We start from the raw sequence: 23,550 nt of genomic DNA, 5'->3' as shown, positions 1-23,550 counted from the left end.
GGTGCTGGCTGAATGCATTAGTGGGAGCCTGAATAGGGCCACCCACGGCTGACCTTGGCGCTCAGAGGGGGTCTCATTCTTTCAAGCCACAAGACACTCAAAAGTGATGGGAGTGGCTGATGCCCCCCCGCAGCCAAAGCTGTGAACCGACTTCCCCTCTGGGTCCCATGAGCCCCTGGGTTTTGGGAGCACCCTGGGGAGCTCTAGGAGAGAGACCCAGCAGGGACTGGTCAGGGCAAAGGTAAGTGTGCTGGGTCAAAGTCAGAGGGATTCCTCAGAGCAGGCCTCCCACGTCCCTAGGGTGAGGAAGGGGACTGCCACCGGGGTCTGAGCACCCGCAGAGTGCCGACTTTGTTCCGATCACCTGTGTCCGTGATGTCTGGCACACACTCAGCGCTCGCTATGTATTTCGGAAATGAGCGAAGGTTGGTGCCTTGCATCAGCCGGGGGTGTGGGGGGGGCACGACTCACCAAGGCAGGCCTGGTGGTGCTGGGTGAAGCCAGGGGGACAGCGGCAGGTGAAGGAGCCGACAGTGTTGGCGCAGAAGAACTGGCAGTTGTGTTGCCTGGAGGAGCACTCGTCCAGGTCTGCGGCACAGACGGTCCCCGCAAGCTCAGAGCAGGGACCCCTGGGGCTGGGGGCTTCCCAGGGGAAAGACCCCAGGGTTGGCATCCAATGCCACGCAGTGGGGAGGGGATGAGTGGCTGGGGACACACCCAGGACATCCCAGGGGGACTGGGGATGGAGCCCCACAGGGCCTGGGGGGGGACGTCACCTCTGCAGGTCCTGCCGTCCTCCTCCAGCTGGTAGCCGCGGGGGCAGGCGCACAGGAAGCTGCCCTCCGTGTTTTTGCAGAGGAAGGCACACGGTGTGGGGGCCTGGCCACACTCATCTATATCTAGAGGGTCGGCAGGGGGTCAGACAGATGTTCCCAGAGACTCAGGGTCCCGGGGTCTCCACTCAGGCTCTAACCAACCAGACTGTATGGGCTTACATAAGGAATTGGCCCTTTTTCCACAAAAAGCCAGAAAATAGACATGTTTGGCTTTGCAAACCACATGGTTTCAGTTCCAGCTACTCAACTCTGCCCTTGCGGTGGGAAAGCAGCCACAGAGCGAAAGAAAACAAATAGGCGCGGCTGGGTGCCAATAAAAATTTATTAACAAATCAAGTGGAGGGCCGGACTAGTCCCTTGAGCTGGAGTTTGCTGATCCTTGACTTAGGTGAACATCTGCTAAAATCTCAGGATGCACAAACCACCACAAGGAAAGTGATCAGGGCAGGGAACTGCTTCCGGTTCAGGCCAGAAGCACCGGCTACGTGCTGCGCAAAGGGGGCGGGGCCGGGGTGGGGGTGGGGAGGCGGGGCCGGGGTGGGGGTGGGGGTGGGGAGGCTCACCCAGACAGGCCGTGGCAGCAGCATCGGGCACATAGCCAGTCTGGCAGCGACAGCGGAAGGAGCCAAGGCTGTTGATGCACTCGCCGTGGGGGCACAGGTGAGCGAGCATGCGGCACTCGTCCACATCTGGGGGACACGCAGGGCTCCGCTGCACTGGCCGTCTGGGGTCACTGGGGCACAGCTCCGCCCTTGTGTCCGCCAGCCCTCTCCCTGGGGCCATGCCAGCCTCTGTGTCCCCTCTCTTACCCCGGAGACCCCACCCTTGGGCTGTGAGTGGTACCTCTGCCAGCAGGACACACTCACGAAGCTCCCTCCACACACTGAGAACACCTGGCGGGGACACACTCTCCCCACCGCCTCACCAGGGCACCCACACGCGAACACGGAAGCACAGACGCGCACACACTGCACACCAGCCACACACTGACGCTCCTGCAGACTCACAAGGCTACACCCTCAGGGGCTCCCCTGTCCCCCCAGACATACCCTCACAAAGGCACTTCCTCCTCAGCCCCTGGTGTCACGGCTGCTTCCTTGGGATGACTAGTCTCACCCTCACTGACACACTGGAAGGGACACACTCGTGCAGAGACACACTCACACTCACACACGCACCTACCCTTGCGGACGCTTGCTAGTCTCCAAACCACATGGATGGGCTCGGTCCCACTCAGCCACCTTCTGGTACCTTCTCCTCAGGCAGCCAGCACACACAAGACACACCCAGTTCCTCCCCTCACTGGCACACTTACCTGCTCATTAACACGCTCACACACTCAAGAACACACAGAGACACCCTCATGACCGAGCTTGCTCATAAGGGGAAGGCACACCAGCTCACACTTCTGCAGGCTCATTCACGAGTCCACAGAGAACAAAGAACACACACCTGCTCACCCTCTCACCTCAGTTCACACACGCACACAGCAACGAACAAGCCCCAGTGCACACTGGCTCGTACACCAGCCAGCACAGAGATGCACACGGTGAGAACAGGCCCCGGTTCACACTGGCTTGCACACCAGCCAGCACAGAGAGGCACACGGTGAGAACGGGCCCTGGTACACACTGACTCACACACCCCAGCTTCCTCTAGGACACAGACCTGACCATGAACAAACTCGCCACCCACCTTGGCCTTCAGCGGTGTAGCCGGAGCCGTGGGGACACAGGGTCCTGTGGGCAGAGGTGCCCGGCAGGGGACAGAGCTCACAGTGGGGCCCCCATCCCCGGCCGCCCCCGCAGCAGCACTGGGCCCTCGTGACGGCCTCACCGCTGCTTGATGGAGCCTGGCACACGGCCTGCAGCACCTCGGAGAAGCAGGGCCCCTGCCGGACGTCTGCGGAAAACAGGTGGAGGTGGTGAGCAGGAGAACCGTGCCCACCGGGGGGCCCCTTCCCTGGGGCGTCCGGCAGCCCTGAGAGTCTAGCAAGGATCCCAGATGTGTCTGGCATGCTGTGTGTGGGCACAGGGTGAAACCCTTCAAACCACCGTATTCCAGCCCCATTAGATGCCCTCTGTGGGCCAGGACCACAGCAGAAGCAGCAGACCCACAGGGCCAGAGAGATGCCTGCGGCTGCAGAGAGGGCGGCTTCCCAAGGTCAGAGGGTGGCATCTCCCAGCCGCGGAGAGCATGGATGGTCAAGGGCGGCCCGGAGGCCAGGGAACACTGGGGAGGAGGCCTGCATAAGTATGCGGGACAGACAGTGGGGACAGAGCAGATGAATGACGTGGAAGGGACAGACTGGGGACTGGAGTGGGTGAGGAAGAGGAGGCTGCTGGTGACTGCACAATGTGTTGACGCACCTGGCGTGCGGCCCAGCCCGGTGCCAGAGCATCTCTGAGTTGGAGTCTGGGAGGCAAGAGGGCCGAGCTGGCTCTGGGGTGATCTGTGTTGAGGGCATAGGCTTGGGGAGACCCCAGGCAGCAGCGCCACGTGGGGGTGGCCATGTCCATTGTGCCGGACCACACTCACCATGACATTCGGTGCCAGCAGGGCTGAGGCGGAAACCCTGGTCGCAGTCACACCGGAAGCTGCCCTCGGTGTTGACACAGCGGCCATTGGCGCACAGGCTGGGCTGAGCACGACATTCGTCCTCATCTGCGGTGGGGGGCATGAGGCAGGCCTCCGGGGAGGCCAGAGCCCCCCAGGCCAGCCTCCCCTCACCCTGGAGAGTCTCCTCCTGCCACATTCTCTTGCTTTGATTTCTCTCCCCCCAGGGGTGTCCCTGCACCCCCAAAGCGCCCCCATACCTGTGCAGCCCTCCCCGGAGCTGGGCTGAGGCCGCAGACCTGGGGGGCAGACGCAGGTGAAGGTGCCAATGAGGTTTTTACACAGCATGCCCCGCTCGTGGCAGGCCTGCTGGCCATCCGCACACTCGTCCACATCTGCCAGTAACCAGGGACAGAGAGCGGCCAAGGTCAGGTGCACCGTGGCCTGGCCCCAGGCTGTGGGGGCCTGGATCCCACCGCGCTCTGGGAGCCCCAGGCAGGGCAAGAGTGAAGTTCATGCAGCACTGCCCTGTGCCCAGGCCTCTGGAGAAGCCGAGGGGTCAAGAGCGGACCCCTGCCTGCACCCCATGCCCATATCTGAGTCTGGGAGTCTCTCTGGCCTTCACCACAGCCCGTGGAGCCCTAACCCTGAAGGAGGCCTGGAGGCCCCAAGTCCCAGCCCAGAGCTTCTCGGCTCTGACACTGAGGACACTGGGGACAGGAGAGCCCCTTGTGATGGACAGCCATTCCAAGGTCTGTGGTCTACTGACCAGTGTCCCTGGCCACTCCATGCCTGTTGCCCAACACCCAACTGGGACAACAGAAACTGTCTCCAAACATTGCCACGCCTTCCCTGGGGGGCACAGCTGCTGTCCTCACTGTCCTACTCAGCTCTAGACAGACCACCACAGCCACTGACCTGTGGGACTCGGGACCCCATTTCCACAACAGAGGTGCCACTCACAGAAGAGCCCCCATAGCACCCCACGTGCCCCAGGGCTCCCCTCTCTTCGTGTCACCTTGGGGAGGCCCAAGCTCTCAACTCCCTGTCTTCTCCAGGACCGTGACCCAGCGAGCCCCCACCACCACCCCAGCCGGTTCCACCTCGGCACATGGCTCCGTCCTCCCGCAGGGCGTAGCCAGCCGGGCAGGTGCACACGTAGGAGCCCTCGGTGTTGCGGCAGCGGAAGGCGCAGAGCAGGGGGTTCAGGGAGCACTCGTCCACGTCTGCGGAGGCCAGTGCAGGTGCCGGCTGGGCAGGGTAGGCTTGTGGAGTCCACGCCCCCGCCCCCAGGGGCGCCCTCCGTCACACAGCCCAGCTCCTGGACTGACAGGGTCGTACCCTCGCAGGTCATCATGGGGCCAGGCTCAAAGCCCTCAGCGCAGGCACATTCAAAGCCTCCGATGACGTTAGTGCAGGTGCCTTCACCACAGGGGTACCCCACGGAGCACTCGTCTGTGTCTGGGGGTGCGGAAGGGGGCGGTCAGGGCCCATCCCCCCGCAACCGACCTCTGCAGGCTACACAGGGCCAGGTTTGGTCTCTGGGCGGGATGCAGGTCAGGCAAGCGCAGGGTGCTGGCCAGAGTGCGTGAGGGGATGAGGGAGTGAACCACAGGGAGGAGGGTCCAGCGGGTGGAGAGAGTGACAGGGGTTGAGGGACAGGATCCTGCCTTGGGTGGCGCCTGCCCTGCCCACCCTATTCCTTCCTCCCAGGGGTTGGGGGCTGGTCACGCACCCACACAGCGGATGCCTGTGAAGTCCAGGCTGTAGCCAAAGGGGCACTCGCAGCGGAACGAGCCGTCGGTGTTGACGCAGACGCCGTTGGTGCAGACTCCGGGGCTCTCCGCACACTCGTTCACGTCTGCGGGCGGCAGGGGGTGCCCGCACGGCGTCTGTCACTTCCCAGCGCTCTCCCTCGCCCCCGGGGCCACCCACTGGTCGAGGAGGGAGCCTGAGACTTGGGAACAGGGGCAGAGCTCAGACAGAGGCGGGCGGCGGAGGAGGGGCCCTTAGCACGTGGGCGAGGGGCTCACCTTCCCGAGAGTCATCCGGGCCTGGGACCGCCCCGTGGCCAAAGGGGCAGAGCTCCTGAAAGGCAGCTGGACACCAAGAGGGGAAGGGGGTGAGGGTCGGGGGCCGGTGCCGCCCCCAGGAGCCCCCTGAGCGGCTGCGGGTGGGCAGGCAGACGGAGCCGCGGGGACACTGGACAGGGCGGGGCGCTCACCGCTGCCCTCCTGAGGACACAGCTCGCAGGGGTCGTTCCAGCCCTCGCCAGGCCTCTGGCTGCAACAGCACCGGGCCTTGGTGGTGTTGAAAGCTTTGGCCACAGAACACGTCCCAGCCTCAAAATGGGTGAAGCAGAAGCTCCGCCGCGTGTCTGTGGGGTGATGCCCAGGCAAGCATTGGAAGGGTCATCGGCGATGCCCGGCTCGGAGCCGGATCCAGAGAACCGCCTACCGGACCCTGCCAGCGGCCAATCAGGACCCCACAGACCCCTGACCGTGGTGAGTGGCTCGGAGATGGACACGTGACCCACCCTGGGCCAATGAGGGCCGGACCCTGGACCACTGGGGATTCCTTCCAGGCACACCCCACCTCCACAGCTGTAGGGGTGCCCCCTTGCCAAGGAGAGCAAACTCAGCCACACTTGTTCTTGGCTCAGAGGCCCCTTCTTGGAGAGACAAAGTGATTCTGGCGAGCCAGAGGACCTGGGACTGGAGACCCCAAATCCTTGTCGTGGACCGCCCCTCCCCCCAGTCCTCAGCCCTAGATTCTCCTCAACTCGAGAATCCTCCAGGCCACGTTGGGCTCTGAACAACAAACACGGGTCGAGTTGCCCGGCCCACCCCCTTGTTGCCCCTAACCTGGGAGAGAAGAAGAGGCTGGCTCGGACTGGCTGAGGCTAGCCCCCATGGGACAGGGCTGGGCTAGCTGAGATGAAGCCCTCCCAGGTAGGGCAACCGCAGCCACCACAGGACGACCAAACCCCAGGAGACCAGGTTAGCCCAGCCTGCACCAGGATAGCCGTTCGCAGAAGCGACTTGTCTGGCCAACAGGTTGTCTGGACTCGAATAACCTCACCCATACAGAGAGCACCTCTGTCCAGGTAGGGCTCCGGGAGATCCGAAATCCACACAGAAACTGCAGCCCCCTTTTCTGGCTGACCGGCCCCTCTCTCCCTCCTTTCCAGCTCTTCTCCAAGCCCTGCATGCTTTTCAGGCCACAGACTCACCAAAGCAACGATGCCCATTGTCAGAGAGGACAAAGCCAGGTGGGCAGAGGCACTGGAAGCTCCCGGGGCTGTTGGTACAGGTGCCAAAGAGGCAGAGGTTGGGCTCCTCCAAGCACTCGTCAATGTCTAGAGGGGCGGGACACAAGCTGAGTGGGGGCAGGCAGGACTTCTGCCAGCATAGGACAGCCTTGGCTGCCAGAAGGGGCAGACAGAGTGGGGGCCCAGCTGGGGAGGGTCCAGGGACCAATGCAGGCCAGGGGCCCTCAGAACTCAGCATGAGCCAGAACACCAGCTGGGCTGTTTTGGGGTGGGGGTGGGTGTCTTTCCTAGAAGGTGTCTCCAGGATAGGAATCACAGTCAGGAGAAGTTCGTCTTTAGAGACTAACTCTGCACAAAGCTAATCAAGGTTGGATAAACTTAACTTACACTGGAGGAAGTTTGCTCAGGGTAACTGCTAGGGTAGCCCGATCGAGGTTAGCCCACCCTGTGCCAGGCTAGCCCATCTGCTTAGGCTAGACTGGTCCAGATTAGCCAATGTGGCACAAACTCACCCAGTTGGCCAATTACACCAGGGGAGCTCAGGTCAGACAGGCCAGACCAACCATCACTCATCGAGTAAGGTGTTCTATGTGCAGTGTGACCCCACACCCATGCCTGTTTGACAGGATTCATGAGGAAGCCTATGGGCCCCAGATAGAGAACCTAGACCAAGCGGCCAAATGATCCTAGTAACAGTAATTGTGTATGGAGCTCTGTTGGGTGCTGTGCTAAGTACACCTCCACCCTCACCATGACCCCAGCTGGCATTCCCATTTTACAGATGGCAAAACAGAGGCCCGGACATGCCTCCTTGGCCCCAGAGTGGAAGGCGGGGCTGGACTCACCAACACAGCGGTCACTCTGCACCTGGAAGCCAGGTGGACAGATGCAGCGGAACGAGCCCTCAAGGTTCTGGCAAGTGCCTGGCAGGCAGGTTCCCGAGAGGCTGAAACACTCATTGGTGTCTGTGGAGAGGAAGAGGAGGGGTCCCAGCACCAGCCCATGACAGGGGACAGGGAGCAGCTCCTACGGTCACTGCATGATGGCCAAGGGCCCCAGAACAAGTTCTGGATCCAGGGGAAGGGCTAAGACTCAGGAAGACAGGCACAGCCAGGGAAGGACCCTCCCGGCCCTCAAGTGAGGGTTATATACCCATGAAGCCACATGGCATCCAGGGGAAGGAGAAGCAAGTCCTGATCTTAAGCTACATACAGACCCTTTTGTGATTTCTGTGGCGCCCATCTAGAACCTTGTTTAAGTCAGCCTCACTGTAAACCGAGCAGAGAGCCCCATGTAGGGTTCAATCCCAGAACCCTGGGATCATGACGTGAGCCGAAGGCAGTCGCCTAACCAACTGAGCCACCCAGGCACCCCTCTTCTTATAACTTGAGATAAATGCCTGATTACGAAATGGAACCATGATCGCTTGGAAGTACCAACTGCAGGTAAGCTGGGAGCGGGGGGCTGACAGACTCACCCATGCAATTCCTCCCGTCGGCTGTGAGCTCGAAGCCATCCTGGCAGAGGCAGTGGAAGGAGCCGGCTGTGTTAACACACTGGCCAGATCGGCACACCTGCCCCACCAGAGTGGTGCACTCATCCGTGTCTGCAGAAGGGGTACGGGCAGGCAGGGGTCACCCACAGTCTAGGGACCCTGAGCTTCCCTTGTGCTTTTGTCCACACGGCAGTTACATGGAGGGTAGTGACTTTAGTTGATCCTGTACTTATGTGTGAGGCTCTGTATATTAGTCTCCCACTAGCCGGTGAAGCAGATACCAATATCGTAGCACTATGCTATGAATTTGCCTCTGGGTACTCCAGTAGCTGAACCCCACAAATTTTGTTTGTTTCCATTTTCATTTAATTCAAAATATTTTTTGATTCCCCTTATGCTTTCTCCCTTGATCTCAGGATCCTTTAGCAGTATGCTGTTTCATTTCCAAATAGTTGGGGATTTCTCTGGATGTCTTTCTGTGACTGATTTCTACTTTAATTCACTTATATTCTGAGGACCTACTTTGTATGACTTCAATTCTTTTAAATTTGAGTGTTTAAAAAAAATTTATTTATTAATTCTGAGAGAGAGAAAGATAGGCATAGAACACGAGTTTGGGGGAGGGGCAGAGGGAGAGAAGCAGACTTCCCATGGAGTGGGGAGCCTAATGTAGGGCTCGATCTCAAGACTCTGAGATTATGACCTGAGCCAAAAACGAGTGTCCAACACTTAACCAACTGAGCCACTCAGGCACCCTAATTCTTTTAAATTAGTTAAGGTTTGTTTTATGGCCCAGAATATGGGCTGTCCTGGTAAATGTCCATGTGCACTTAGAAGGATGTGTGTTCTGGAATTTTCTATAAATACTGAGCAGGTCTAGGTGATTCACATTGTTGTTCAGATCTTCCCTAACCTTACTGATTTTTTTCCTTGTCCCCCCATCTTCCTCAGGGAGGAGTGTTGAAGTCTACAACTATAACTGTGGGCTTACCTATTTCTTTTTCGGTTCTGTCCATTTTTACATCATATGTTTTAAAGCTCTATTGTTAGATGCATATGATTTTACGGTTGTCATGTCTTCTCAGAGAATTGCCCCCAGATATATGAGTTCTCTCTTCATTTCTGGTAATAGTTGTTATTACAGTCCATTTGGTCTACAATTAATATAGGTAGGGACTACTATTAATCTCCTTTTTGCATAGGAGGAAACAGGAGCCCAGAAAGGTAGTTGACTTGTCTGGGGTCACACAGCAGGCAGGTAGCAAAGCTGGGATTTGGATTCATGCTGCTTGGCCCTGGAATGCATGCTTTTAACCACTGCACTCAGCCATAAGCCATCACCCGGGTCTTCGCTGTTCTCCCTGTCCTGTCTACCTGCCTCCACGAAGCTGAGTGTACACTATAGCGGGAGACCCCCTGACCCGATGGTTGAAGAGGTGCGGGAAATCTTGAAGTTGTGAGGAAATTTTGTAGTTTTCCTGGCGGGATCCCTGGGGCCAGATCCTTTATTTCGGAGGGGGACCCTGAAGCCAAGGACCCACTTTTCGGGGGGGGGGGAGCAATGAGGGCTGCCCCCCAGCCCAGGTGGCTCACCCACGCAATCTCCGCTGTGTGTTGCCACGAAGCCAGGGAAACAGAGGCAGCTGTAGGAGCCGACGATGTTCTTGCAGGTCCCGTTTCCACATGGCTGCCGGTCACACTCGTCGACGTCTGCCGGAGCAAAGCCCCCAAGCCCTATCCAGCTCACCACAGCATCGGGCAGCGCAGGGAGGGAGGGCCTGGCCGGACCCAGCCCGCCTCCCCTGCACCCAGTCCCGTCCAGGTGGATGGGCAAGGGACACCTGGAGGGTAATGGCCAAAGGTGCCCCTGGACCTATTTATCAATCTCGTTTTGCAGACTGAGGCCCAAGGGCATGAATAAGTCATTTACCCAAGCTCTCAGGTGCCGGGACTCAAAGCTGGGTTTGTCTGTGAACCAGGTGGATGATGGTGCCGACCTCACCCCAGGGGAGGTGCAGACTTGTGGCCGCCACCCCAGCCTCACCTGGCAGCCTCGCTCTCCAGGAGGAAGTGGGAACGGACTCTCACCTGTGCACAGGGTCTGGTCCGCCGAGGCCCGGAAGCCGCGGTGGCAGAGGCACATGTAGCTGCCCTCTGTGTCTATGCAGTCACCATGGCTACAGACGTCTGGGATCTCCTGACACTCGTTCCGTCCTGGGGGAGGGCAGGCAGTGTGGGGTCCCCAGAACCCCTCCTCTGCATGCGTGCATGTGTACACACACACACACACACACACACACACACAGAGTTTGCTGAGCCCTCATGCACCATGACGGGGAAGCCCCCATTCAAGCTGCTGCCAGCACCAGGTTCCGGTTCCACCTCCCACCCCCCACCCCATTAACAGGTGCTCGGCATCCCTGCCACCCCGTGGCACAGCCTGTAGAACCATGCCCTACTCAGGTCACTTTGTCCCATACCCTATACCCTCAGCCCACATCCTGCACCCTGCTGGGGTCCCCGCTCACCCACGCAAGCCCCGCCGGGTGACAGCTTGTACCCTCGGGCACACACGCAGCGGTAGCTGCCGGGGATATTGACGCAGTCGGCGTTCTGCTGGCAGGGGCCCGCCCCGACGGCACACTCGTTCCTGTCTGCGGAACACAGCCAACGGGGAGGAGTGCAGGAGGAGGCCTGCCTGCTGGAATCCAGCCCCGCACCCTGCCCCAGGCTTCAGAGCGGGGACTCCCTCTGGGAGGGGCAGGAACCCGAAGGAGAGCGGTGATGTGGGATGGAGGCCCCTGGACAGGCACGAGCCCCATTCTACAGAAAGGGAAACTGAGGCTTATGGCACTTAAATGACACGTCCGGAGCGCACGCGGTGGGGAAGCAGCCTCCCACCCAGGGCCGGGGAGGTCTGGCAGGTGGCACCTTCGCAGACCAGCAGCACGCCGTTGTAGCGGAAGCCGGCGGGGCACTCGCACCGGAAGCTCCCGATCTGGTTGATGCAGATGCCCCCGGCGCAGAGGGCGGGGATCTCCCCACACTCGTCGATGTCTGGGGAGGGCGCCAGCTGTCAGGGGCAGCCCAGCCCCCGGGAGCATCCGGAGGGGCCCTGAGCCAGGCCCCTCCCCGCTCGCGCCCCCCACCCCCTACCCCGCACAGTCTGGCCACCTCCTCCCACCCCTCAGCCCGGAACCAAGGATTCTGCAGTGGCCAAAATCCCTCTGCCACCAGAGAGAGAGCAGGATGCGGGACCAAGAGCAGGAGGTGCGTGTGTCTCCCGACTGAAAACCCACCTGCTGTGGCCCAGCAAGGCTGCCTGTCCCTCCTGGGGGATCACAACATGGCATGCCTCGAGGGCACGCAGCTCAGTGAGGGAAGCTGATGCGAGAACCTGTACCATACAACCCCAGGGCTGTGAAATGCCCACAAGAGGGAATCCACAGGCACAGAGAGAACCGCGGATGCCAGGGGCTGGGGGAGGACAGAACGGGGAGTGACCACTCATGGGGAGGGTTTTTTGTTTGTTTGTTTGTTTTGGCATGATGAAGATACTTGAACCTAGATCCTGGTGCTGGCTGCACCCCTCTGTGAAGACACGGGGAACCCCAGAACTGTACTTGAGCTGGGCCAAGTGTGAGATATGTGAGTTAAATCCCACTGAAGCTGTTACGTATACAGTTGTCGCTTAAACAGTGCAGGTTCAAACCACAAGGGGCCACTGATGCAGGAGTGTTTAGTTTTTATAGAAACGCAGTACTTTCCTCCTGCTTTTCTTAATAAGGTTTTCTGGACCCTGGCTTACTTTATTATAGAAATGCAGCGTATTAAACACACAACGTGCGAAATAAGCATTAATCTGCTATTTACCCTATTGGAAAGGCTTCCGGTCAGGCAGACTATTAGCTGGGTGATGGGGGAGTCAAGCGTTACATATGGAGTTTTGACTGCACTGGCTTTGATGCCCCTCCCCCTCGTGCTGCTCAAGGGTCAACTGTAGGAAAAGGGAACCCAGTGCCCATCCAGGGGTACGGGCTCGTGAAGCAGGTCCAGAGGAGCCGCACAGCAGGCAGTAACCTGCCCAGGGCTCCACTACTCGTGGCTGGCTGACAAAAGGTGAGTGGCTGACCACTATGTAGGGCATTCTAGAATTATAACATCTCTCACTCCCCAGGAAACATTGCCATACGTTTTCAGTGGGGACCACTATGTATACTGAAAAGCAAGAAGAAGGATCTAGAAACCCCCGGGGGCTATACGGCATGGGAACTGTGGGAGTGTGAAGGGGACTTTGGTTTGACAACAGTCACTGCACCTGCCGTGTTCTGATTGTTTCAGATAAGGAGGATACCTCCATGGGGTTCGACTCTGCACGGCTAAAATGTCGCACATGGGGATTAGACTGTACAGAACCTTGTGTAGTCAGAACAGAAGTGTTCTGACCCTGTGACAACATGGATGAACCTTAGGGACATTGTGGAACCTTAGGGACAGAAGCCAGACCCAGAAGGACGCATCCTGTAGGACTCCACTCCCAGGAAGTCCCCGGAGTCGTCCTGTCCCCAGAGACAGAGAGGAGATGGTGGGAGCTGGGGCTGGGGCAGGGGCTGGGGAGTCCGTGCTTCATGGGGACAGAGTCTCTGTTTGGGCAAATGGAAAGTTCTGGAGACACAGAGTGGGGGTGGTTTCATGACAATGTGTGCTTCACATCCCTGAGCTGTGCACTAAACAATGGTTAAGATGGTAAATATCGTGTTGTGTTTTATCAGAATTTTAAAAAATGAGTAACAACTTGATAAAAATACTTTTTTTTCCCCTCTCAAATAAAGGGTGGTGTTTGGCGACAGGACTCCTGGCCTGGTCTGGGGAGTTGGAAGTGCGGGAGCATGGGGTGAGCGTGCGTGGAAGGGAGAGGTCGGGGCTCTGGGGACAGAGGAAACTGGGGCTCTGGGCGGGGAGCCACCGTCACTCACCGAGGGGCTTCCCTGTGTGGATGTCAATGACGAAGCCGGGGGCCTGGTGTCCGCACAGGAGCTGGTAGTCCACTGGGCAAAGGAGAACGGGGCAGAGGATGCTGGAGCTGCGGGTTCCCAGGGAGGACACCTCCTCTTCCTGATCCCCTGCATTGCCTCCTCCAACCCCTGCAGCCCAGCCCACAGCTGGCCTCCCGATAACTAGTCCCTCTTCCTCCCTGTGCTTTGACTGGCACAACGGGCAGCCGTCGACCTGGCAGTGTGATCTTCCAACACAGAGACGCAGAGAATGTGGCCTCGCTCATCTCTTCCCTGCACGAGGGCCGCCACCCATGCCCCGCTGTCCTCCCCAGAATAGGTAGACTCTTCAGTTTGGACCTCAAGACCTTCCCCTCTGGCCCTACGACTCCAGCAGTAACTCCTGCCCTCCTATCACACTGCTTTCATCACACACCAGGAGATGCCCTACTCTGCCGTGCCATCAGAACTTCGCACATGCTGTTCCCTTTGCTGTTCCCTAGCAAAGCCTTGAGGACTCAGGGCAGCCCACAGGGAAGGCTCCCTGGGTCTCCCTGCTCACCCACCATGCTGGCACCGGACAGCTGATGGCACTGTCCTTGGGTTCCCCTCCCCCCGCCCCCACCGGGGCAGCGCCGTGTCCCCTTGTCACCTTTCGCCGGGGGCCTACCCTGGCTCCCACTCACTCTTCCATCTGCATCGTGATAAGAATGGACCCCTGGCTGGCGTGGACTCCTGCCTTGTCAGAATCTACCTGCAGCTCAGTTTCAGGTGCGTGAGATCCCAGCATCCAACTTAAGGGTGACTTTTGATCTGTCTTGACAATCTCCTGACCAGAGCTGGCAATTTGCAGCTTCTTCCCCCAAAGCCTGCACAAGCCTGGGTCTGCCCAATCTTGTTTCCTAGAACCCGGAACATGTGCATCTTCCCAGAAGTGCCCTGTAACCATCCCTCTCCATCGCCCTGCCCTGGACGGACACTCACTGTCCCCCAAGTTCGTGTCCACCCAGAACCCCTGAGTGTGACTGTTTGGGAAACAGGGTCCTTGCAGATGGAATCAAGATAAGGTGAGGCTATCCTGGGGGTGGCTCAGTGGTTAAGCCTCTGCCTTCGGCTCAGGTCATGATCTCAAGGTCCTGGGATCGAGGCCCGCATCAGGCTCTCTGCTCAGTGGGGAGCCTGCTTCCCCCTTTCTCTCTCTGCCTGCTTATGATCTCTCTCTCTCTCTGTCAAATAAATAAATTTAATTTAATTTAAAAATATGTCGTCATCCTGGATCACAGTGGGCCCAGAATGCAAAGCCTGGTGGCCTTATAAGAAGAGACACGCAGAGCCTCGGAGCTAAGAAGCCATGTGAGGGTGAAAGCAGAGATTGGGGACAGACACGAAGGATGCCCAGAGCCCCCCAGAAGCTGGAAGAAGCAAAGACAGATTCGAACCTAGGGCGTCTGGAGGGGACATGGCCGCCTCCGACACCTGACACCTTGGCTTCTGACTTCCAGTCTTCAGAACTGGGAGAAAATGAATTTCTGGGTTTTTTAAGCCACAAAGTCTGTGGTCATTGGTTGCTGCAGCCCTAGGAAACCACCTGTCTTAGCCAGCGTGGGCTGCGTGGTGCTGGTGGCGGCGGTTGGGGGTGGGGGTTTGCCAAAGCAGCAGACATGTATTTCGGACAGTTCCGGAGGCCGGGAGTCCAAGAATTCGGAGTCTGGTGAGAGCCACCTCCTGGTTCACACTGGCTGTTTTCCCACTCTGTCCTCATGTGGTGGAGATCATCTGCTTTCCCTGTCTGCTCACCCCATTCAGGAGGACTCCCCCTGCAGGACCTAATCCCCTCCCCCAGGCCTCACCTCCTAACACCACCGACTGGAGATCTGGGCTGGAACATATGAATCTGGGGGACACATTCAGCCCCCAGAACTAATGCTTTAACCTCCTCATTGCTCACTTTCACTGCCCTCCTCTTTCGGCTCTTTCTGATACCTGGGCCAGCTGCCAGATCATTCTGTTAGCTCTCGCTCCAGCTGCTCGTGTGGTCGGGGGCTCCGGGCCTTTGCTCATGCTGTTCCCCGCGCGGAACCCCCTTCTTCATTGCAACCAACATTTTAGCAGTCCTCACCAGAGCTTCCCTGAGTCTGCCCCTTCCCCTGCTCAAGGATCTTTACCACAAATATAGGCTTCACTGACCCATTTTGAATTCCCCAAATGTGCAAAACAGAAGGAAGGATGCTTTGCTCACCCTAAGAGTGAGGATATCCATACACCAACTAGGACATAACTGAAACTCTTCAGCCCTCATCAGAGTAATGTAGGATGAGGGCTAATCTGGGCACCCTAAGCAGGGTGTGCCCCCTTAAATATTGCACTAACAAGGACCAAGCTGGAAGGAAGGTGGGGGAGGGTACTCACAGCTGGCAGGAGTGGGGCAGGCCTCGCAGGGTCTGTTCCAGGCCCGGCCAATGTTGTACGAGCAGCAGCACATCTTCCGGGTAACGTTAAAGGCCAGCTCATTTCCACACGTGCCATTATAGTGCCGGAAGCAGATGCTCTTCCTCATGTCTGCAGTTGGGTTAGGAAGAGGGGTGTGGATGAAAGATAACCAAGCCAGAGGAAGAGAGAGCCAGAGAGCTGAGAACTCATTCATGGATCCATTTGAAAATAACTGGCTTGATGTCTCTCCCCCAAGACACATGAGGTGCCATTTATAGTCTAGTTTTTGGGGGGCAGAGCACAACCTGAACAACCATACATGGCAGCCCTGAGCCCCCAAGTCCTGCATCTTCTTCTCTGCTGCTGACCAGCCACTCATACACTCACCTTCCATCTCTCTATTCCCCTAAACACACCTCTGTGCACTCTTTCAAAGCATGGAGACTCCAAGAAGTCCCTCCCACACCCAAGTGCTTCTCCCACAACTATCTAGTCTCCCCAGTCATCACATTTTATACCCATGCAGTTGTTGCCACCATTGACTTGCAGGTACTCCACGGGGCAGACACAGGTATAGTTCCCCAGGGTGTTGTAGCAGGTACCGGGGCCACAGATGTCCGAGTGTTCAGAGCATTCGTCGATGTCTGCAGGGGAGGGAGGGGGAGCATCTGGGAGCTGTTTATATAACCCCACCCCGGATCTGGATCTGATGGAGCCACTTCATCATGGGCTTGAACTTGGTTTCAAGATTAGCTTAAATGGTGCAGGTATCTTAGTGATAAGGGGAGACCCAATATGGCAGTAAGTGGAGGAGGGGGAAATTACTGTGCTCTCACTTCAATTAAGCTAGTATGAAAATAATAACACCTGAGCCCATGAGTCAATTACACGATCACCAAGAATGGGGCAGCCGTGTGCTTCCTAATGAGAGGTGACAGGAAACAAGCACCCCATGCATGCATCAAGTGTTTTTGGAAAAAAAGGACTCTCAGTCTGATCAGTTTTCTAATCCAGGAGCAGCAGATTTTTCAAAAAGCAGAGAGTAAACTTTTTTGTTTTGCAAGCCAAACAGCGGTCTCTGACACCCATTCACTCTACACCTGCGGTATGAGAAGAGGCACAGATAATAGGTAAAGAAATCAGCATGGCGGGGTGCCTGGGTGGCTCAGTTGGTTGAATGTCTGCCTCGACTCAGGTTCTGATCCAGGGTCCTGGAATCGAGCCCTGCATGGGGCTCTCTGCTCACTGAGGAGCCTGCTTTCCCCTCCGACCCCCTGCTAGCGCTCTCTCAAATAAAGAAATAAAATCGAAAGAAAAAAGGAAAGAAAGGGAGGAGGGATATCAGCATGCCCGCGTTCCAATAACACTCGATTTTTGAAACTTGACATGTGAATTTCATGTACTTTTCACATACTGCAAAATACTATTCTTCTCTTGATTTTCTCCAACCATTTAAAAAATGTAAAAAGCATTCTTAGCTGGTAGGCTGTGCAAAAACAGGCGGTGGAAATACCAGCACGCTAGGAGTGGCGTCCTCAAAGAGGGCAGAGTGAGGAACGCCAGCCCCCGTTCCTCCACAAAATCTACTGAGCTGGCAAAAGCTGTTGAAGTCAACTTTTGCAGAACTCTGGAATCCAGGCGAAAACTCACAACCATGGAATGTGATGTATAAGATAGCCTAAAGGATGCCCAAGACAAAGGAGCGCCTGGCTGGGTCCGTGGGTAGAGCAGGTGATGCCTGATCTTGGGGTTGTGAGTTCGAGTCCCACATGGGGTGTAGAGATGACTTAAAAACAACAAAGTCTTTAAAAAAATCCAGAGAATTGGGGCACCTGGGTGGCTCAGTGGGTTAAGCCTCTGCCTTCGGCTCAGGTCATGATCCCAGGGTCCTGGGATTGAGCCCCGCATCGGGCTCTCTGCTCAGCGGGGAGCCTGCTTCTCTTCCTCTCTCTCTGCCTGCCTCTCTGCCTACTTGTGATCTCTCTCTGTCAAATAAATAAATAAAAATATTTATAAAAAACATCCACAGAACAAAACCTGTTAGGGCTAATTAACACGTGAGGTCAATATAATTGCGGCAGATAAAACCAAGACACAAGTATCAACCTTATTCCTGTATCCTGTCAGTGAGAAATCGAAGAGGAAACTCTGGAAAATTCTGCTTCTAATCGCGTCCAAAAAATTAAATACCTAGGAATAAGTTTCACCAGAGAGGTGCACGAGTTGAACACTGAAAACTACAAAAGATCACCGCGAAAAGAAAAATTTTAAAAAGACCCACAGAAATGGACAGACCCCGCGTTCATGGGTCAGAAGATTTGACACTGTTGAGAGGGGAGTAGTTGCTGAAGCAATCTCCAGTATCAATGCAAGCCCCTCGAAATCCCAATGACTTCTGCCGAAATGGGAGAGCTTACCCTGAATTCATATGGAATTGCAGGAGATACCCAAAACCATCTTGAAGAAGGAAAAATAAAGTTGGGAGGGTTCACATGTCCTAATTTTGAAACTTACAAAGCTCCTGTAATCAGGACAGTGGGGCGCTGGCACAAGGGTAGACCTATAAATCCATAGACTAGAACTGAAGAGTTCAGAAATTAACCATTTGTCATGTGATTTAGGGGAGCTCAGGAGAGCCAAGACCATTCAATGGGGGGAAGATGAGTCTCTTTCACAAGGCGTGTGGGGACAGTTGGAAATCACATGCAAAAGAAGGAAGCTGGATCCCTCCCTGACACCATATGCAAAAGTTAAGTCCCAAGAAGTAGGGGTCCTAAATATAAGAGCTAAAATGATAAAACTCTTAGAAAAAGGTGCAACTGCAAGACATTGCCTGTATTTGGCAATGGATTCTAGATAACACCAAATGCACAGCTGTGGAAGAAAGAAAAAAACCTAGATAAATAGGGCCTCATCATAATGAAAGCCTGTTGCGCATCAAAGGACACCATCAAGAAAATGAAAAGCCAACTACAGAATGGGAGAAACTATTTGCAAGTCAGAGGTCTAATAAGGATCTTTTTTTTTTTTTAAGATTTTATTTATTTGAGAGAGAGAGAGCATGAGCATGAGCAGAGGGGAAGGCTAGAGGGAGAGGGAGAAGCAGGCTCCCTGCCCACTGCAGAACTTGAGCCCAGCCTCCAGTCTGGGATCATGACCTGAGCTGAAGATAGAGCCACCCAGGTCCCAGAATATATAAAGAGCTCTCACAATTCAACAACAAAAAGACAAACAACCCTATGTAAAAATGGGCAGAAGGCGTGAACAGATACTACTCCAAAGATATATGAATGACTAACAAGCACATGAAAAGATGCTCATTAGTCATTAGTCATCAGGGGACTGCAGATCAAAACCACAATGAGATGCCACTTCACACCCCCTAGACAGTATAACTCTGAGCAACGGAAAATACCGGTGTTGATGAGGATGTGAGGAAACTGGGACCCTTGCACATTGCTGGTGAGCACGTAAAATGCTTAGCTACTGCAGAAAACAGTTTGGCAATTCCTCACCCAAAACAGAAGAGTCAACAGAATCACCATACAACCCAGCAATTCCAGGAGTGAGACCCACATTCGACAAGGACCAGCTACAGCTACAGAACATGCCCAAGGCAAAATGAAGACCAGGGCTTCCTTGTTGGAGATAGAATGAAGAATTCTCAAGAAATTCTCATGAAGAATTTCAAGATGGTAAGAGCAAAGCATTAAGCCAAGTGTGGGCCCTTCAGAGAACAGCTTCCTGTGCTACTGCACAAGTCCCATCCCTTGAGTCTGACTGCTGGGAAGGGCTGAGAGGACTGCAGCCCTCAAGCACACTGCTAGTCCTGCAAGGCTGCACATCCAAGGTCAACATTCAGGGTCAAGTCTGCTGACCCTGTGATCGTTATTTTTTGATAAGAACTTTTAAAAAAATATATTTTATTTATTTATTTGAGAGAGAGAGTATGAGTAGGGGGAGGGGCAGAGGAAGAGGGAGAGGGAGAAGCAAACTTCCTGCTGAGCAGGGAGCCTGGTGCGTGACTCCATGCCAGGACCCTGAGATCATAATCCGAGCCAAAGGCAAACATTTAACTGACTGAATGACCCAGGCAAGCTACCCGGGGCATTTCTCTTTCTCCCTTGATATCCTAAGGGACGTGGGAGGTAGAGAGGAATGAAGTGTATTTCAAGTATCTGGGTTCTGATTCTTGAAGGTGTGACAGCTTCCACCTCCATGTACAATGGAAATCGGTGCGTTGATCTTAGATTTCTCCCTTCCTTCCCCATTTCCTTGAGTTTCTAAAGAGCACTGCTCTGAGAAAGAAGATACATATCCTGTCCTTGTGCGCTGGTGTTGGTGTCTGGCTGCATGTAGGGGTCCACTCGATATTGTTGAAACGGAGAGACAGAATGAATTGGTGGACTGATGGGTAGATACACAGAGGGAAGGATGGGTGAACAGGTAGATGGGCAGACGGACGGATGGGTGGATGGATAGACAGACTTGGTATACTGTATTGGAAGAGCTCAGACTCAAGGACCAGGATATTTGGGTTTCCCTCACTTACTAGCTGGTGCGTCTGGGCAAGTCACTTATCTCCCTGAGCCTTAGTTTCTGCATCTGAAAAATGGGATCATAAAAGGAACACGCCCTCATGGGGCTGCTGTGGCGAATGAACAGATGACAACGGCAGATGCTCAGTGTGGGGGTGACACACACAGACTCCAGGTACCTGCTGGCTGTTACTAGGATGCACTTAGCAGAGCAGGAAGGAGGCAGGCGAGGCACTGCTTGAAGGAACAGTGCGGCTACTCCCTCTGCATCTGTCCCTTCCCACTCCCAGCACTGGGCCTCCGTCAGCTTTTGCCCCAAGGAGGCAGGGCATCGCTGCTATAGCAAACCCAGGCCGTTTCTGAGTGGGTAGGAAGTCAGAGGGAGGCAGCAGAGCAGAGAGCATCTAGAAGGATCCCAGGAAGCCTTCCCTGCCCTTTCGATGCCCCCCCCCCCCCCCCATCAGCAGCAAGGCAGGTGAGCTGGCGCCTAGGGTCATTTCAGGACCCAGCACCTGAGGACAGATGTGCAGCTAGGGAGGAAGAATGGGGGTGGGGCGCATACTCACCCTCACAGGTGCGGGTATCCCCATTGAGGTGGTAGCCAGGGGGGCATGTGCACCCAAAGCTGCCAAACGTGTTGCCACAGTCGCCCCCCTGGCACAGCCCAGGCAGCTCCTGGCACTCGTCAATGTCTGTCGGGGAGTGAGGGAGCCGTGCTTAGAAGCGAAGTCCAAGCAGAGGCCTCTGGGGACGCCGATGCCCTGCCCTGGGCTCTCCGGGGGGCCCAAGGAGAGCCGACCTGCTTTTTCGAGAATACCTGAGAGCCATTGGCTCTCTGGAGGGCTCAGGCCAGGGCTGATCTTGGAGGTTTCACTTTGACTGTTTTGGGCCAGTGTCACCCTGAATTCACCCCCTTTCTCTTCATTTCCTAGTCCGTCCGTCCATCCATCCATGTCCTGGTTCCTCCTCTCCAATCTTATCACCCCTGTACATAGAAGGCTGGAGGGATGGGGGGCGCCTGGCTGGCTGGTTGGTAGAGCATGGACTCTTGATCTCAGGGACATGAGTTCAAGCCCCACTTTGGACGTCGGGCTTACTTTAAAAAAAGAATGGTTGCGTGCGTGGAGGGATGGGTCACTGGGTAGGGGACCACTGGATAGGAAGATGGATGGATGCATAGAAAAAGTAGTGCCTGAAGAAGCAAGTAGGTCGATGACAAGATGGACGGATGGACGGATGGACGGATGGTGGGGGAAGGAGGAGTGGACGGATGGACGGCGGATGGGCCCACAGACCAACAGCTGGAAGAAGGGGTGGATTAAAAAAAAAATCACCACGAACTAGAACAGTTTAGTATCACAGCCTGGCCTCCGGGCAGGAAGGGCTGGGGCCCCTACGGCTGCACTTGGGTGAAGCTGGGGTGAGACGATGGTCGAGCAGTGGGTACGTGGCTGGACGGTCTGCCAGGAACTCACCTTCCAGGATGACGGTGATGGGGTTGGGCCGGAAGCCCTCGCCCCCCGGGCACAAGGTTCTGTACTCGGCTGCAAGGGAAACAGGCGCTTCTGAGGGGCAGAGCCCAGAGGGGGCAGGGGACTTGGGGTCCTGGAGGGCCCTGCACCCCGCTACGACACCAACTACAACCCCTGACCTCCTCAGCCTTTTGCAGCCGAGAGACCCTGGTCAATCTGGGAGGATGGGCTGTGCGTGTGTGTGTGTGTGTGTGTAAATATATTCACATCTAACATGTGAACCGATGAACTGTGTGCTAGTGGCTGAGCGTGGAGAGAGGAAATGTTTTCTGACCCCAAAGCAGACCAGTGCGACTGCAAATTTCCCCGTTGAAAGAAAGACCATGGACATCATGGACACACAGACACACACACAGAGACATACACACACACCTGAACAGGTGGACAGGCGTGTGAACCCGAGGCCTTTGCACATGTTATTCCCACTGCATCACATACCCTCCCCCCTGCTCTGCCTGGAAAACTCCTACTCATCCTTCAAAACCTCATTTAAGCCCCTTGTCCTGGGAAGGCTTTTCTTACCCTCTTCCACTCCACGGCCATCACTGAGCCTCAAACAAACCCTTAGAATCGCTCTACTCCCACAGCCCAGGGACCACTGGTTGATGGGTGTGGGGCAGTGTGCAGGGCTGTGGCTCATCCTTCCCTGGGTCCCCAGCCCCTTGCACAGGACAGAGAGGAACTCCCATTGTTTGCTGCTGGGCGGAGGAAACAAGTGAAGGGAAACAGAAAATTCGCAGGAAGGGATGGCATCGAGAGAGGCACAGCCTATGAACCGTCAAGAATGTGCTGTGTGACCCAGGACAGCCCCTTTCCCTCTCTGGTTCTCAGGGTCCCTCCCGTAGCAAAGGTGACTCCCCGAGTCCTGGGGCGTGCTCGCCTGTGTCCCCCCGCCCAGGGACTCACTGGTGTTGGCCATCGGGCACAGTTCACAGGGGTTGCCCCAGGCCCACCCCAGGGAGCAGCAGCAGGACGCGCGACTGACGCCGGCCCCAACCTCCGCCATGCAGGAGATGCCGCCGTCGCCCCGGTCGTGCGTGTCCAGGAAGCAGTTCCCGACCCGGGTGTCTGAACAGGCAGAAAGGGGCAGTTAGCGAGTGGTATGCCCAGCTCACCTGCCGTGAGAGCCCCAGGCGGAGCCGAGGCTTACTCACCCACACAGCCCACCCCGCTGGGGTTCAGCTCAAAATCCTGGGGGCAGTGGCAGAGGTAGCTTCCAGGGGTGTTGACACACAGGCCATTGATGCAGTTCACGGGGTCTGCGCACTCATTGACATCTGTGGAGTAGGGGGGCACCGTCAGCGGGGAGCCCTCCCTTGACGCCCGTCCCTCCCGCCTCCCTCCGGGGAAGCTGAAACCCTCAGTGTCAGATGTGGGGCTGTGGGGCGAGGGCATGTCCCCCGCTCGGAAGAAAGCCCGAGGGGACGGCAGCCTGCAGAAGCTGCTCTGCCCTGTCCAACCCCCTCTCCTCCTGGCTCTGTTCCACTTGGCATAGAGGTTTGCCCCTAGAAAGTTCCCTGTGCCCTGGCTTCCGTGCCGCTATCATACAAAGCCAACATTTAGAACATGTTTTCAAACCAGGGGTTGGCAGACTCTTATCTGGGGGCCAAATCCAGCCCCCTGCCTGTTCATGTAAATAAAGTTTTATTGGCACACACCCATGCCCACGCATTTACATACTGCCTGTATCTGCTTCGAGGTACAAGGCCTCTGAGGAGCTGTGACAAGGACTGTATGGCTGGAAAGCCACGGATTTCCTAGCTAGTCCCTTGCTGGAAGAGTTTGCTGAGCCCCATGTAAATAAAGTTTTATTGGCACACATCCATGCCCGCTCATTTACATACTGCCTGTATCTGCTTCGAGGTACAAGGCCTCTGAGGAGCTGTGACAAGGACTAT

General features: G+C 56.2%; 1 protein-coding gene across 5 annotated transcripts in view; it reads right to left on the bottom strand.

The window, feature by feature from the left end:
- The window catches only part of FBN3 (fibrillin 3), a 53,785-nt gene that overhangs the window by 6,427 nt on the left and 23,808 nt on the right, over positions 1 to 23,550 (bottom strand). For 2 of the 5 annotated variants that reach the window (XM_059388849.1, XM_059388850.1), the window contains exons 36-60: positions 22,807 to 22,929; positions 22,559 to 22,720; positions 21,596 to 21,664; positions 20,687 to 20,812; positions 16,101 to 16,226; positions 15,562 to 15,711; positions 13,135 to 13,206; positions 11,090 to 11,215; positions 10,687 to 10,812; positions 10,247 to 10,372; positions 9,752 to 9,868; positions 8,141 to 8,269; positions 7,509 to 7,628; positions 6,625 to 6,750; positions 5,617 to 5,769; positions 5,426 to 5,491; positions 5,128 to 5,253; positions 4,734 to 4,853; positions 4,496 to 4,618; positions 3,653 to 3,787; positions 3,375 to 3,500; positions 2,532 to 2,738; positions 1,400 to 1,525; positions 777 to 899; positions 472 to 588 (exon numbers count right to left, since the gene is read on the bottom strand). In XM_059388849.1, coding sequence (XP_059244832.1) covers positions 472 to 588; positions 777 to 899; positions 1,400 to 1,525; positions 2,532 to 2,738; positions 3,375 to 3,500; positions 3,653 to 3,787; positions 4,496 to 4,618; positions 4,734 to 4,853; positions 5,128 to 5,253; positions 5,426 to 5,491; positions 5,617 to 5,769; positions 6,625 to 6,750; positions 7,509 to 7,628; positions 8,141 to 8,269; positions 9,752 to 9,868; positions 10,247 to 10,372; positions 10,687 to 10,812; positions 11,090 to 11,215; positions 13,135 to 13,206; positions 15,562 to 15,711; positions 16,101 to 16,226; positions 20,687 to 20,812; positions 21,596 to 21,664; positions 22,559 to 22,720; positions 22,807 to 22,929 — 3,120 coding nt within the window. Of the gene's footprint in view, positions 1 to 471; positions 589 to 776; positions 900 to 1,399; positions 1,526 to 2,531; positions 2,739 to 3,374; positions 3,501 to 3,652; positions 3,788 to 4,495; positions 4,619 to 4,733; positions 4,854 to 5,127; positions 5,254 to 5,425; positions 5,492 to 5,616; positions 5,770 to 6,624; positions 6,751 to 7,508; positions 7,629 to 8,140; positions 8,270 to 9,751; positions 9,869 to 10,246; positions 10,373 to 10,686; positions 10,813 to 11,089; positions 11,216 to 13,134; positions 13,207 to 15,561; positions 15,712 to 16,100; positions 16,227 to 20,686; positions 20,813 to 21,595; positions 21,665 to 22,558; positions 22,721 to 22,806; positions 22,930 to 23,550 lie in introns of those variants that run through there. The other 3 variants (XM_059388851.1, XM_059388852.1, XM_059388853.1) reach the window with 3 other exon arrangements.

Source organism: Mustela nigripes, chromosome 2 (assembly GCF_022355385.1).
Source record: "Mustela nigripes isolate SB6536 chromosome 2, MUSNIG.SB6536, whole genome shotgun sequence".
Lineage (NCBI taxonomy): Eukaryota > Metazoa > Chordata > Mammalia > Carnivora > Mustelidae > Mustela > Mustela nigripes.
This window is presented reverse-complemented; position numbering and strand designations above follow the sequence as displayed.